At 40.8% G+C, this 15000-nt stretch overlaps 1 protein-coding gene and 1 long non-coding RNA gene across 5 annotated transcripts in view; one reads left to right on the forward strand and one right to left on the reverse strand.

Annotated features, from left to right (window-relative positions):
• Positions 1 to 15000, forward strand: part of naprt (nicotinate phosphoribosyltransferase) — a 24650-nt gene that overhangs the window by 8769 nt on the left and 881 nt on the right. The window contains exons 2-11 of one of the 3 annotated variants that reach the window (XM_061976081.1): positions 926 to 1053; positions 1126 to 1208; positions 3589 to 3719; positions 3802 to 3917; positions 6533 to 6729; positions 6845 to 6985; positions 7076 to 7160; positions 7225 to 7305; positions 7376 to 7478; positions 13379 to 13536. In XM_061976081.1, the coding sequence (XP_061832065.1) occupies positions 926 to 1053; positions 1126 to 1208; positions 3589 to 3719; positions 3802 to 3917; positions 6533 to 6729; positions 6845 to 6985; positions 7076 to 7160; positions 7225 to 7305; positions 7376 to 7478; positions 13379 to 13536 (1223 nt within the window). Of the gene's footprint in view, positions 1 to 925; positions 1209 to 3588; positions 3720 to 3801; positions 3918 to 6532; positions 6730 to 6844; positions 6986 to 7075; positions 7161 to 7224; positions 7306 to 7375; positions 7479 to 13378; positions 13537 to 15000 lie in introns of all 3 variants that reach the window. The other 2 variants (XM_061976078.1, XM_061976080.1) reach the window with 2 other exon arrangements.
• The window catches only part of LOC133616606 (uncharacterized), a 136821-nt gene continuing 122918 nt past the window's right edge, over positions 1098 to 15000 (reverse strand). Inside the window, exons 2-3 of one of the 2 annotated variants that reach the window (XR_009816883.1) lie at positions 13272 to 13506; positions 1098 to 1227 (exon numbers count right to left, since the gene is read on the reverse strand). This is a non-coding gene — a long non-coding RNA (uncharacterized lncRNA). Of the gene's footprint in view, positions 1228 to 6694; positions 7473 to 13271; positions 13507 to 15000 lie in introns of those variants that run through there. The other variant, XR_009816882.2, reaches the window with a different exon arrangement.

The raw sequence follows: 15000 nt of genomic DNA on the forward strand, positions 1-15000 counted from the left end.
GCTATATAAATCCCAGTTAATATTATTATACAGTATATATATGTATATATGTGTATATGTATATATATGTATATGTGTGTGTGTATATATGTATATACATACTTCTGTACAAGCAACAATTACAATTAGTGGTTGACAAAGTAATAAAAATGTTGCAGGTGGGACCAGATTGTCAAGCAGAGACCGGTTTTTAGAAACAGACCAGTGGAACCAGAACAGGTGGTTTAAGAACGTAAGAGTGCAAAACAGGAAAAAAATGTAAACTAAGGAAAACAACACATACACAACATATACTGCATATGATTTGGTTTTCAGTGAATATTTCGCACCGATTTTCGTATTCTGTGGGGCCAAAGAAAGTTGCGAGTGAAAACACTCTGACAAAGAAAGTGAGAAACACTACTGAATTCAAGAACATTTTTTTGGCTCAGTTGGTAGAATGGCCGTGCCAGCAACTTGAGGGTTCCAGGTTCGATCTCCGCCATCCTAGTCACTTTATCAGTGCCACACTGGTTTAAGTGTAGCTTAAAGATGTCGATACTGGGTTTCACTATGTAATATATATATATATACATAGAGTCTCTAAAGAAAAGCGCTATATGAATATAATCCACTTCACATTTGTAATAATGTGTATTATTGCTTCAACTTTTGTATCATTTGTTTTTTGTCTGACCTTTATGCCTCGGGATCCCCTGAGAAGAGCTGGAATAAGTGGCTGGGAAGAGGGAAGTCTTTTACTTTTATTATAAATGTGTTTACATTGTTGAAATAAACCTGGCATACAAATGAAGCAGTTGCTCCAACGTCCGTCACTCCAGCAACAACACGTGGACATATTTGTTCCACGCTTATTAGATTTACCGTGAAATGTTTTGCACGTGACACGTTTGAGGCTGTTTTCCTTTGTGCCTCGTCAACGTAGACGTGGACTTCCTGCGTTCCGTCTTGCCGCCAGCCACCGACGCGGCCTTCTTCCAGTACCTGCGAGGTCTGGACTGTTCTGGCGTCACGCTGCGCGCCGTCCCAGAGGGCACGGTGGTCTTTGCCCGGGTAAGGGGATCAGGGTTGTGGGCCCGTGGAGGCTTGAAGGGTCAGAACTGTGTTGTTTGCAATGTGTTGCAGGAGCCTCTGATGGAAGTTGCCGGTCCGCTGGTTGTTGTTCAGTTGTTGGAGACCAGTCTGCTTTGTCTGGTCAACTACGCCAGGTGACGTCTTACATATGATCTTATGCAGAACAACACAAGGGGAATCAATTGGATTGATTTTACATTTTTCTATGCTCGCACACTTTAAAGCAGCCGTTGTCCAAACTTCGACCCCGCAGATAACTTCAAATTGGACCGCGAGATGACCGCAGGGAGATTGCATTCGTTTTAAACGTCTTAATATTTTTGATGCTGGTACATCACGGGACATTACGAGTGGTTCCTGGTCAATGGCCTCGTATTGTGGATTTATTGAACAGCATTTATTTATATGGCAAATGCAAACAACCTACCCTAGTCATGGTGCACAAAAAAAAAAAAAAAAAAAAAAAAAAAAAAAAAAAAATCCAACCAACACAAAATGTCACTGACGGTCACTGAACTTTGTGGTAATTATATATATATAAAAAAAACGTCCATTCACAAAAAAAATCAAAATACACCCATCCATTACAAAACATGATGGGAAAAATGCAAAACACTCTTCACACTTATCCATTTTTGGCGCACTTTCGCTGCTTGATATTTCTGATCGATTACAAAACTTTAAGGAGGTCCTCACGGAAGTAAACAAGGTAGAAGTCAAACTTTCACATACTCTTAATATCCATTATATCAATATAATATGTACACACACAGCATGTACCGTATTTTTCGGACTATAAGTCGCAGTTTTTTTTCATAGTTTGGCCGGGCTCCAGTGCGACTTATATATGTTTTTTTCCTTTTTTACTATGCATTTTCGGCAGGTGCGACTTATACTCCGGTGCGACTTATACTCCGAAAAATACGGTATGTATAGGCTATATATTTATAGGCTCTCTCCGGCCCCCAGTCCAAAAGTTTGAACACCACTGCTTCAAAGAATACAATTTCAGGTTTTAAAATATCCACAACATAAGTGTAATTGTACAAAACACCTTTCAAAAATATGATATAAAATATGATGTAGGTAATGATTAAGGGTGTCCAGATCTGATATTGATATTGGATATCGGTGGGATAAAAACAAGTTTGGGATGATATCGGCTTGTATCTAAAATGTCCGATACAAGCAGTCCTGCAGTGTGTTTACTTGTGCAAACCTGGACAGCCGGCTAAATGTCCTCCGAAAACACACAAGGTTGGTCTTTTCTTCCATTTTAGTCAAGTCATTTACAAAAGGTAAACATGGTAGGCTACTTGGAGCAAGCAGCTACACAACAGCTAAGCACACGATAGCACACAAGCTACACATATGTAATAAGTGTGCTTGATTGAAGAATATTGCACATTTGACAATGCAAACAAGTATCAAATAATTAAACAAATATCAGAAAAAAAGGGTATTACAACATATGCAGTAACAAAGGTGTTCGCATCAATCAACTTACTGCTGGATCAAGCCTCTTCTGACATCCCACACTACAAAATGAAAGTATGTAATATGATTTGTGCTGATATTGTATCTAATTAATATCCGTATAGGCCAAGGGTCGGCAACCCAAAATGTTGAAAGAGCCATTTTGGACCAAAAATACAAAAACAAATCTGTCTGGAGCCGCAAAAAATTAAAAGCCATATTACATACAGATAGTGTGTCATGAGATATAAATTGAATAAAGAACACTTAAAGGAAACTAAATGAGCTCAAATATACCTACAAATGAGGCATAATGATGCAATATGTACATATAGCTAGCCTAAATAGCATGTTAGCATCGATTAGCTTGCAGTCATGCAGTGACCAAATATGTCAGATTAGCACTCCACACAAGTCAATAACATCAACAAAACTCACCTTTGTGGAAAGTTTGGTGGACAAAATGAGACAGAAAAAGAAGTGGCATAAAACACGTCCTAGAAAGTCGGAGAAAGTTATACATGTAAACAAACTACGGTGAGTTCAAGGACCGCCAAAATTAGTAGGACAAAACAGCGCTCGCCAAATACTCAAATCAGTGAAGCATGTTTAATATAAACAGTGTGCTTTATAACAATTAGGGAGGTTTGTGTCATGTTTGTCCTCCTACAGAAACCATATTAAAACAAAAAATATATTTTTTTCCCCTCAACTTTATCCATTTTTCGTACCTTTTTGAAAAAGCTCGAGAGCCACTAGGGCGGCGCTCAAAAGCCGCATGCGGCTCTAGAGCCGCGGGTTGCCGACCCCTGGTATAGGCTAATACTCAAATCTCCAATATCGGTATCGTATTTCAAGTGAAAAAGTCGTATCGGGACAGCCCTAACGATAATGATACTATATATAATTGCATTTGTATGAACATGGCTAAGGTGCTCCTGAAAATTGGACACAAATGGTCAGCACAAAAAGCCAGATGGTTTTTATTTGACTTTTTTTTTTTTTTTTTTAATAAAACAGAATGTTTGGTTCTTGTAGTTTAGTTTGCAGTAACGCTGCCCGCTTCCGCCTGGCATCTGGCCACAAGAGGAAACTTCTGGAGATGGGTCTCAGAAGGGCTCAGGGGCCGGATGGAGGGCTGACTGCGTCCAGATACTCGTATATTGGAGGTGATTGTTGCGTGCTAGCCAATGCCGTACTCTTTGTGTACTTTGTACTTTACTACTACTCTGCCATGATCCTGTCTTTCAGGCTTTGATATGACCAGTAATGTTCAGGCTGGTTTGCTGTTTGGGGTCCCAGTTTCAGGGACTATGGCTCACTCGTACGTCACCTCTTTTACGTCTTTGGAGGAGGCTCTGCCCAAAGTGAGTATCTGCGGTCGAATCCGCTTATGTAATGTTGCTAGAACAAGTCCATGGACGGAATCTGTAGGCGCAGACAAGGTGTTGAGGGTGTCTGCAGGATCTGATTCTTGTTATACGGATGATACGGTCCCGATGTCCTCATCCAGCAGTGACTATCAGCGTTGTCGTGGTTCTCAGCCAAGTATCCTGCCATCTTGTTCTTGAGCGATGGAAGGCTGGAGAGTGAGATGGACAGGATCGGTTGTTGGAATGCAGTCTCTGTACCAGACCAAGGGAGAGCTGAGCCTCTCAAGTCCAGGACTTACAGGCTTTTAAAGGGCCGCATGACACAACACTTTCTTTGTCTTTTGAGCAGTGGTCCCAAACCTTTCTGGGGCCCACGGTGTTGATTGTGTTGGGTCAACCTCCTGAACTATGTAAGATCTTCTAGCAAAGATCTTTAAGTAATAAAAGATAGAAATCTAATGCTATTATGTTTAGCGACGTATGACCAGTAGTTGGCCACCCCAGATTTATAGCATATTTGGTGGGATGCACATTATTCTCAGGCTACGTTTGACCCCGTAGCATTTGAGTTTGATACCTATGCTTTTTTAGTAGTAGTATGTGTAGTAGTACTACTAGTAGCAGTAGTAATAGTTGTAGGTGTCGATCTTTCCAGTGATTTAATTGGTTTCAGTGATTCCAGGTTCAGTTGTTCCATTAGTCCCAGTGGTTGCATAGGTTCCAACGGATCCACTGGTTCCAGTTGTCCCAGTGGCTTCATTGGTTCCAATGGTTCGATCTTTCTAGTGATTTCAGTAGTTCCAGTGATTCCAATAGGTTCAGTTGTTCCATTGTTCCAAGTGATTTCATTGGTTCCAATTGATCCACTAGTTTTAGTTGTCCCAGTGTTTTTGATTGTTTCCAATGGTTCCAATGGTTCGATCTTTCCAGTGATTTAATTAGTTTCAGTGATTCCAGTGGTTCCAATAGGTTCAGTTGTTCCATTGGTCCAAGTGATTTCATTGGTTCCAATGGATCCACTGGTTCTAGTTGTCCCAGTGTTTTTTTTTTATTGGTTCCAATGGTTTGATCTTCCCAGTGATTTAATTAGTTTCAGTGATTCCAGTGGTTCCAATAGGTTCAGTTGTTTAATTAGTTCCAGTGATTGCATGGATTCCAATGGAGCCATTGGTTCCAGTTGTCCCAGTGGCTTCATTGGTTCCAATGGTTTGATCTTTCTAGTAATTTCATTAGTTCCAGTGGTTTCAATGATTCCAATAGTTCCAGCAGTTCTAGTGTTTACAATGGTTCTAATAGTTTCAATGATTCCAATAGTTTCCGTTGTTCCAGTGTTTACAAAGGTTTCTGTTATTCTAATGGTTCCAATGTTTTCAGTTATCCTATGGTTCCAGTGGTATATAGTGTTAGTGATGCCAATAGTCCCAGGGGTTCCAGTGACTCCAGTGGTTCCAATAGGTCCAGTTGTTCCATTGGTCCAAGTGGATGCATGGGTTCCAATGGTTCGGTTAGTTACAGTGTTTCCAATTTTAACAATGGTTTCAGTGGTTCTAATAGTTATGGGGATTCCAATGGTTTCATTGATTCCAGTGTTTCCAATGGTTTTGGTGATTCTAATGGTTCCAATGTTTTCAGTAATTCCATGTTTCCAGTGGTCTCAATGGTTCCAGTATCTCCATTGATTCCAAGGGTTCCAATATTTTCAGTGGTTCCAGTGATTCCAAAGTTCCAGTTCCAATGGTTCTAGTAGTTGAAATTGTTACAATGGTTCCAGAGATCTCAATAGTTACAGTGTTTACAATGGTTCCAGGGATTCATATGGTTCCAGTGTTTCAAGTAATTCCAATGGTTCCAGCAATTTCAATGTTTTCATTGGTTCCAGTGGTTCCAATGGTTCTAGTAGTTCAAATTGTTATAATGGTTCCAGAGATCTCAGTAGTTCCAATTGTTACAAGTGTTCCAGAGATCTCAGTAGTTACAGTGTTTACAATGGTTCCAGGGATTCGTATAGTACAAGTGTTTCCAGTAATTCCAATGGTTCCAATGTTTTTTTAATGGTTTCAATAGTTTTAGTTGTTCAAATAGTTCCAGTGGTTCCAATGTTTACAATGGTTTCAGTGATTACAATTGTTACTATGGTTTCAATGGTTCCAGTGGTTCCAATAGTTACTATGGTTTCAGTAGTTCCAGTGGTTACAATGGTTCCAGTGATTCCAGTGGTCTAGCGTTTCCAATGGTTACTATGGTTCCAGTAGTTCCAATGGTTCCACTGATTCCACTGGTCTAGCGTTTTCAATTGTAACTATAGTTTCAGTAGTTTCAGTGTTTGCAATGGTTCCAGTGATTCCAGTGGTCTAGCGTTTCCAATGGTTACTATAGTTTCAGTAATTCCAGTGGTTCAAATGGTTCCAGTGATTCCAGTGGTCTAGCGTTTCCAATGGTTACTATAGTTTCAGTAATTCCAGTGGTTCAAATGGTTCCAGTGATTCCAGTGGTCTAGCGTTTCCAATGTTTTCAGTGGTTCCATTGTTCCAGTGGGTCAAATAATTCCAATTTCATCCACAATTCACACATGCCCTGTCACTAATCTGCAAATTTTCATTACCAATCAGACTCTCGTCGCTGTGAACGGGAACCGTGACGCGGTAGATTTAATCTCGCTCACCAAGAGTTGGCTGGGTCGAGTGTGTAAGCTTCTGGGGGCGGACCCGGAGAAGATTCATGATGGGGAGTTGGCGGCATTCCTGTCGTACGCCATCGCCTACCCCAAGAATTTCCTGCCAGTGATTGATAGCTACAGTGTCACCTGGTAATTGTAAAAGTTCATGTCTTACCAATGGAATGTCAGGCATTAACATTAATAAGCAACAAGCAACTGAAATAAATTAAGGTCTTAGTTTAAGATGTGGTGTTCTTTGCTTCAGCAGTGGTCTGTTGAACTTCTGTGCCGTGGCGTTGGCGCTGTGTGAACTGGGCTACAGACCGCTGGGGGTTCGATTGGACAGCGGGGATCTCTGCAAGCAATCGCTGGACGTCCGAAGTGTCCTGAGACTCTGCAGTGAGCAGTGAGTGAGGTGCCAGCGTGCTCATGTCTCCCCCCACAACTGATAGAACTACAGTAGATGTTATTATTATCAAATCTTTACGTTTTCTAGCTTCTCCATCTCGGCCTTCGACTCGCTGACCATTGTTGGGAGCAACAACATCTCAGAGCAAACCATGGTGGAACTCAACACCAAGGTGACAAACGTTTCGATCTTCTTCCCTTGTATCCGTCCTAGCTCCTCACGTGCTCATCCCTCAGGAGAACGAAATCGACGTGGTCGGTGTTGGAACGCATCTGGTCACCTGCACCAAACAGCCCTCGCTGGGTTGTGTGTACAAGGTGGTTTAAAAACAAAAACACCCTGAGTGGTTGTGGTCCTGTGGGGTTTACGTTGTGTTTTGTGTGGAAGCTCGTGGAGGTACAAGGCAAGCCAAGGATGAAGATCAGCGAGGATCCGGAGAAGAGCACGGTCCCAGGACGGAAAGCCGTCTACAGGCTGATTGACGCTGACGGTAAGAAGAGTCACTTGTTGTATGAAGTATTTCTTACAAGCTGAGTCATCATTAATATACAATTCAATCAATGTCAATCAATCTTTATTTATATAGCCCTATATCACAAGTGTCTCAAAGGGCTGCACAAGCCACAACGACATCCTCGGCTCAGATCCCACATCAGGGCAAGGGAAAAACTCAACCCACTGACACCAGATCTTTAAAGGCCTACTGAAATGCGATTTACTTATTCAAACGGGGATAGCAGGTCCATTCTATGTGTCATACTTGATCATTTCGCGATATTGCCATATTTTTGCTGAAAGGCTTTAGTAGAGAACATCGACGATAAAGTTCGCAACTTTATAAAAAAGCCTTGCCTGTACCGGAAGTAGCAGACGAGTAGCGTGACGTCACCGGTTGTGGAGCTCCTTACATCTGCTCATTGTTTACAATCATGGCCACCAGCAGCGAGAGCGATTCGGACCGAGAAAGCGACGATTTCCCCATTAATTTGAGCGAGGATGAAAGATTCGTGGATGAGGAAAGTGAGAATGAAGGACTAGAGGGCAGTGGGAGCGATTTAGATAGGGAAGATGCTGTGAGAGGCGGGTGGGACCTGATATTCAGCTGGGAATGACTAAAATAGTAAATAAACACAAGATTAGCCACAACACAACCAGGCTTATATTTAATATGCCACAAATTAATCCCGCATAACAAACACCTGCCCCCTCCCGTCCATATAACCCGCCAATACAACTCAAACACCTGCACAACACACTCAATCCCACAGCCCAAAGTACCGTTCACCTCCCCAAAGTTCATACAGCACATATATTTCCCCAAAGTCCCCAAAGTTACGTACTTGACATGCACATAGCGGCACGCACGTACGGGCAAGCGATCAAATGTTTGGAAGCGTACTCACGGTACCGCGTCTGCGTATCCAACTCAAAGTCCTCCTGGTAAGAGTCTCTGTTGTCCCAGTTCTCCACAGGCCAATGGTAAAGCTTGACTGTCATCTTCCGGGAATGTAAACAATGAAACACCGGCTGTGTTATCCGGCACAACAGTCAGGGGGTGCATTCTACGGTGGGGGTGCGTTATCCGGCACAACACCTGCCGCAATACACCGCTTCCCACCTACAGCTTTCTTCTTTGCTGTCTCCATTGTTCATTGAACAAATTGCAAAAGATTCACCAACACAGATGTCCAGAATACTGTGGAATTTTGCGATGAAAACAGACGACTTAATAGCTGGCCACCATGCTGTCCCAAAATGTCCTCTACAATCCGTGACGTCAAGCGCTGACGTCATCATACCGAGACGTTTTCAGCAGGATATTTCGCGCGAAATTTAAAATTCAGTATTGGCATGTGTTGCAATGTTAAGATTTCATCATTGATATATAAACTATCAGACTGCGTGGTCGGTAGTAGTGGGTTTCAGTAAGCCTTTAAGCTCTAATATAGATTCTCAAATCAAAATATCAATACTTTTCATACTTTAGTTCAGGGGTGTCCAAACGTTTTCCACCATGCTGAAAAGTCAAAGTATGCGGCGGCCATATTGATATTTATATATATATATATATATATATATATATATATATATATATATATATGTATATATATATATATATATATATATTTTTTTTTTTTTTTTAATGCTTAAAACAGCTATTGTCAGCTTAGTATCATAGGTGACCTATTAATTATTAGGTAACACATTTCAGCGTATTCTCTTTTCATACCAATTGTTTTGCTCTTTTTCAATTTTTTTTTACTGTTTCTTTCCAGGTAAGAATAGAATAAAAATTATGATAATAATAGTACAAGTGTGGAACTGCAAGTGTGTCAAAAATGCTGCCTGTAAAAAAAATAAAAAATGGCCAGTTACCTATTCATGTTTATTATTGTTGTAATTTTTCAAATTAATTAACTAGTATTATTATTATTTTTTTTTTATTAAAATGTTTTTTTTTTGTTTTTTTCATGTGTGTGGGCAGATGCAAAAATTCCCTGAGCATTCATTAGACGTGCACACTATGGCCACACCAGCAGCACACTTTCCCAAACCAGACGTCATAAGTTAAATGTTTTGTTATTATAATCAAATGACAGCAGTCATGATATTATTTTCTAATATAAGTGATTTGGCGCACTTACAATTAAAATAACAAAAAACTGTTTTTTTTTTTTCATGAGCTATGTACTAGTATTGTGTGTCTGGGCGCAGGTCCTAGTATGGAAATAATTTGTACCTCTTTCAAAGATCACATTTAGTTCCCCTGAAAACATTCTCATGTTGCACAATGAGATGTAAGCATGGGATAAAGTGTACATTTCTGTCACTTTGTCTGTAAAATGTATCTTTTCATGAGCATTTCTGTAATCTAGTATCAGCATTTCATGATTATTAATGCACATATTTCAGTTTAAGGAGTCACAGTGTAACGACCTGGCATTTAAACTTGATGTGGTGTTTGAGTTGTCCGACGTTTTGTGTGGCCATAAACGCATCATTTCCACGAGTGAGTGTGTTGGTGCAGAAAGAGTGAGTGTCTGCTGTTGATGACAAAAGTTGGAAACAGTTTTTCTATCTAGAAGTTTTTCACTAATGTTTTTGGTTTAAACAGTTATGCTCAAAAAAACAATCGATGGGTATATTTGCACAAAGTATCTGTATCTGATACCAGCCTGAATTTTACTCGGGGAAAATCAGTGGTATCGCACATTACTAATTAGAATTCCTCATTTGTGGTTTTCTTAAAACCTTTGAGACTCTTTTTCAATAATTCCAATTTACTTTGTGGAGAACTGTCAGGTTCAAACACTGATGACATCTATTAAACAAGACAAGAAGCAAGGAATTAAACAGAGACAGAATTCAATTTGGCTCAATTGAGGAGAAACGTCTGGACTGTACTCTTTGAACAGTTCCACCACGCTCTGGCGAAAGATTGCACGCCTCGTCTTTTAATTGGACTATCCCTGATTACAAAGGAAGGGGGTCGTAAACAGCCGCTGCCTTTGGTTACAAAACAGTTCAAAGAAAAGGTCGTAAAAAGGTTCAAAGAAAAGGTGCCTAGAAGGGAGTCAGGTCAAATATGATCCTTCATATTTAAGAGCAGCAAACAAGGTACAAGTCTAGTCCGCATGACCAAAAAAAATTAAAATAGAGGTGACCTGAACTGTGGAACTCTCTCCCCTTGCAAATTAAAACGGTCACATATATGGAGTATTTCAAATCTGCTCTTAAAACACATTTTTATGCACTGGCTTTTAATAACAAGTCTCGCCAGACGTTTTGTATTATTAGGGACCGAGTCCCTTTGGGACAGAGGACCCTATTGTATTTCTAGCGTTTTATTATTATACCGCCGCCTCTTTGAGCTGTAATTTGACCACCTTAACATGCTTCAAAACTCACCAAATTGGACACACACATCAGGACTGGCGAAAATTGCGATCTAATCAAAAAACCAAACCCCAAAACTCAAAATTGCGCTCGAGCGCCCCCTAGGAAGAAAGCACAGACAAAACTGCCTGTAACTCCCAGTAGGAATGTCGTAGAAACATGAAACAAAAACCTCTATGCAGGTCTCACTTAGACCTATATTTCATACACTGACAACATTGCACGCGCATTGTGTTGTTGGCTAATATTAGCAATTTGGATAGCTAGTGTTAGCGGTCATAGAGTGTATATTGTTACGTACCCAGCAAAAATCAACAGGAAGTTTGCAATTCCCCCTTCAAAACCAAAGTTGTGTAAAAACAGTCACCTTTTTTCAAACATTATCTCCTCTGAGCGCGTTTGTCGTATCGGCTTCAAATTAGCACGGGAGAGAGATTGAACCCTTCTGATTAAAAGTTGATGAAAGAGTTTAAATTACTGCTCCGGTTTGGATTTTATGAGCCCTCAAAGTCGGTCCCGTCCATCGCTGCTTGCAGCTTTAATTTAATTAGTTTTTGTTGTTTTAATCAACCTATTTTATTTGTATTTTTTAAACCTGTTAGATGTTTTTATTAATTGTATTAACCAATTTTGTGGTCAAACTTCGTAATTTAATTCAAACAAACTTGTACAAACACTTTTTGGCAATTTGAGCTGTCGGTTCAGTTTTATGGCGACACATTTTCTCGGAGGTCCATCCTTAAATGTCACGTGAGAAAACACACCGGAGTAAAACCTTGTAGTCGCTCAGTTTGCGGTAAAATCTTCTCAAATGAAAAAAAAAAAATCGCACATGAGAACACGCACTGGAGAGAAACCTTTTAGTTGTCCAGTTTGAGGTACAATATTCTCAAAGGGGGAAAAAAAAAGAAAAGATATTGCACATGAAAACACGCACTGGAGAGAAACCTTTTAGTTGTCCAGTTGGCGATCAAGGTTTTACTGATGAGAAAAGTTTGACAGCACACATGCCGACACACAACGGAGAATATATGTTTTCCTGTCCATTTGTCGTGTAGCACAATGTCTTGTGTGGACAATCGTAGTAACAGAAGTAGTAATAGTAGTTTATTTCGGACATGTATACATCACATAAATAGAACTGTCACGGTACGATATGATCAAGGTATTTTAAGTTAAAGTACCCATGATTGTCACACACACACTAGGTGTGGCAAAATTATTCTCTGCATTCGACCCATCACCCCTGATCACCCCCTGGGAGGTGAGGGGAGCAGTGAGCAGCAGCGGTGGCCGCGCCCGGGAATCATTTTTGGTGATTTAACCCCCAATTCCAGCCTTTGATGCTGAGTGCCAAGCAGGGAGGTAATGGGTCCCATTTTTATAGTCTTTGGTATGACTCGGCCGGGGTTTGAACTCACAACCTACCGATCTCATGGCGGACATTGAGGCCACCATACGATATGGAGCAGGTAGGTAAAGTGTCTTGCCCAAGACACTTAGGGGATCGAACCTGGAACCCTCAAGTTGCCGGCACGGCCACTCTACCAACCGAGCTACGCCGCTATATAATGCTCCCATGGTAATTTCAACGTTACGCTCAAGGCAATTACAAAAATCCTTGTTCAACAGACCTTAAAACTAATTTATACACCCGAGCCTTTAAAATACACCCCCTTTTTAAGGCGAGTTGATCTGCCGCTTCTCTTATCTGCTCTGCCCCCCCCCCCCCCCCCCCCTATCCCACGTAGAGAGGTTATCAGTTTCCACGAAGTAGGCACTAGCTGTTTCAAGTCGGGACCAGGGGTGGACCACTCTGTTTTTCATGGTTCCCATTGGGTTGAGTTTTTCCTTGTCGTCGTGATTAGGGGCTATATAAATAAACTTTGAGTTATTTCAACTATTTTCCCTAAAAGACACATTAACCTCTTAAGGCCCAAGCTGTTTTTTTACATGCTTTTTTTTATTTGTCTTTGCTATTTGGACTTATTGGACCATAATTAGAATAAAAACTAAGAATCATCTTTTGATATGATGTACTTAGTCCATAAGTACACAAACGTGTACTTCATGTTTAGTGACATGCTAATTCTTATTTTTACACTTTTTTTCTTTCCAAATTCCATTGTATGTTATACTCTTCTGACACCACCAGATGGCAGTATAAGTGTCCACATAAGTGGCCATAAGACCCCAATTCAGTAGTGTACACAATTTTGGAAATAAGAGCTAAAAGGTGCTGTCCACGCATGTGGCCACTAAGCTTTTAGAGGCTAGAAAGTGTTTTATTCAATTACTTGATTAATTGATTACTAAAATAAACGTAAATGAGAAAGTTCCTGAAAATGTCTGACTTTTATGTATTTGGTGTGGGGTGGGTACTCACCAAGTTCTTCACTGCCAATCATCTTTAAAATGAAACAACTTTTTGGTCCAACCCAACCATTTTTTTCCATTATGTACGATAAAGACGATACATTTCCGCTTGGGCAGGATATCCTTTTCTGGACCTGCTGTGTCTGGCACTGGAGTCTCCGCCCGAGGCTGGCCGTCCTGTGAGCTGCCATCCTCTGGGCACCTGTGACACGCCGCTCACCGTCACGCCAGCTGAGGTCACCTGTCTTCGCCAGGAAATGTTTACAAAAGGACAGGTGAGTATAAATACGCTGTCAAAAAAAATGGCCGTAAAAATGTATTTATAATGAAAGTATCTGCAATATGCTTCTTTTGTATCAGAAGTGAAGGGGACTTTCATACTGACACATGTATGAATCATTTTGTGTAAAAGTGTATCAAAAAGTGCTTCATATAAAATAAAACCCCGTTTCCATATGAGTTGGGAAATTGTGTTGGATGTAAATATAAACTGAATACAATGATTTGCAAATCCTTTTCAACCCATATTCAATTGAATGCACTACAAAGACAAGATATGTGATGTTCAAACTCATAAACTTTATTTTTTTTGAAAATAATAATTAACTTAGAATTTCATGGCTACAACACGTGCCAAAGTAGTTGGGAAAGGGCATGTTCACCACTGTGTTACATGACCTTTCCTTTTAACAACACTCAGTAAACGTTTGGGAACTGAGGAGACACATTTTTTAAGCTTCTCAGGTGGAATTCTTTCCCATTCTTGCTTGATGTACAGCTTAAGTTGTTCAACAGTCCGGGGGTCTCCGTTGTGCTATTTTAGGCTTCATGTTGCGCCACACATTTTCAATGGGAGACAGGTCTGGACTACAGGCAGGCCAGTCTAGTACCCGCACTCTTTTACTATGAAGCCACGTTGATGTAACACGTGGCTTGGCATTGTCTTGTTGAAATAAGCAGGGGCGTCCATGGTAACGTCGCTTGGATGGCAACATATGTTGCTCCAAAACCTGTATGTATGGTGCCTTCACAGATGTGTAAGTTACCCATGTCTTGGGCACTAATACACCCCCATACCATCACACATGCTGGCTTTTCAACTTTGCGCCTATAACAATCCGGATGGTTCTTTTCCTCTTTGGTCCGGAGGACACGACGTCCACAGTTTCCAAAAACAATTTGGAAATGTGGACTCGTCAGACCACACAACACTTTTCCACTTTGTATCAGTCCATATTAGATGAGCTCAGGCCCAGCGAAGCCGACGGCGTTTCTGGGTGTTGTTGATAAACGGTTTTCGCCTTGCATAGGAGAGTTTTAACTTGCACTTACAGATGTAGCGACCAACTGTAGTTACTGACAGTGGGTTTCTGAAGTGTTCCTGAGCCCATGTGGTGATATCCTTTACACACTGATGTCGCTTGTTGATGCAGTACAGCCTGAGGGATCGAAGGTCACGGGCTTAGCTGCTTACGTGCAGTGATTTCTCCAGATTCTCTGAACCCTTTGATGATATTATGGACCATAGATGGTGAAATCCCTAAATTTCTTGCAATAGCTGGTTGAGAAAGGTTTTTCTTAAACTGTTCAACAATTTGCTCACGCATTTGTTGACAAAGTGGTGACCCTCGCCCCATCCTTGTTTGTGAATGACTGAGCATTTCATGGAATCTACTTTTATACCCAATCATGGCACCCACCTGTTCCCAATTTGCCTGTTCACCTGTGGGATGTTCCAA

The sequence above is a fragment of the Nerophis lumbriciformis genome, linkage group LG14 (assembly GCF_033978685.3).
Source record: "Nerophis lumbriciformis linkage group LG14, RoL_Nlum_v2.1, whole genome shotgun sequence".
NCBI lineage: Eukaryota > Metazoa > Chordata > Actinopteri > Syngnathiformes > Syngnathidae > Nerophis > Nerophis lumbriciformis.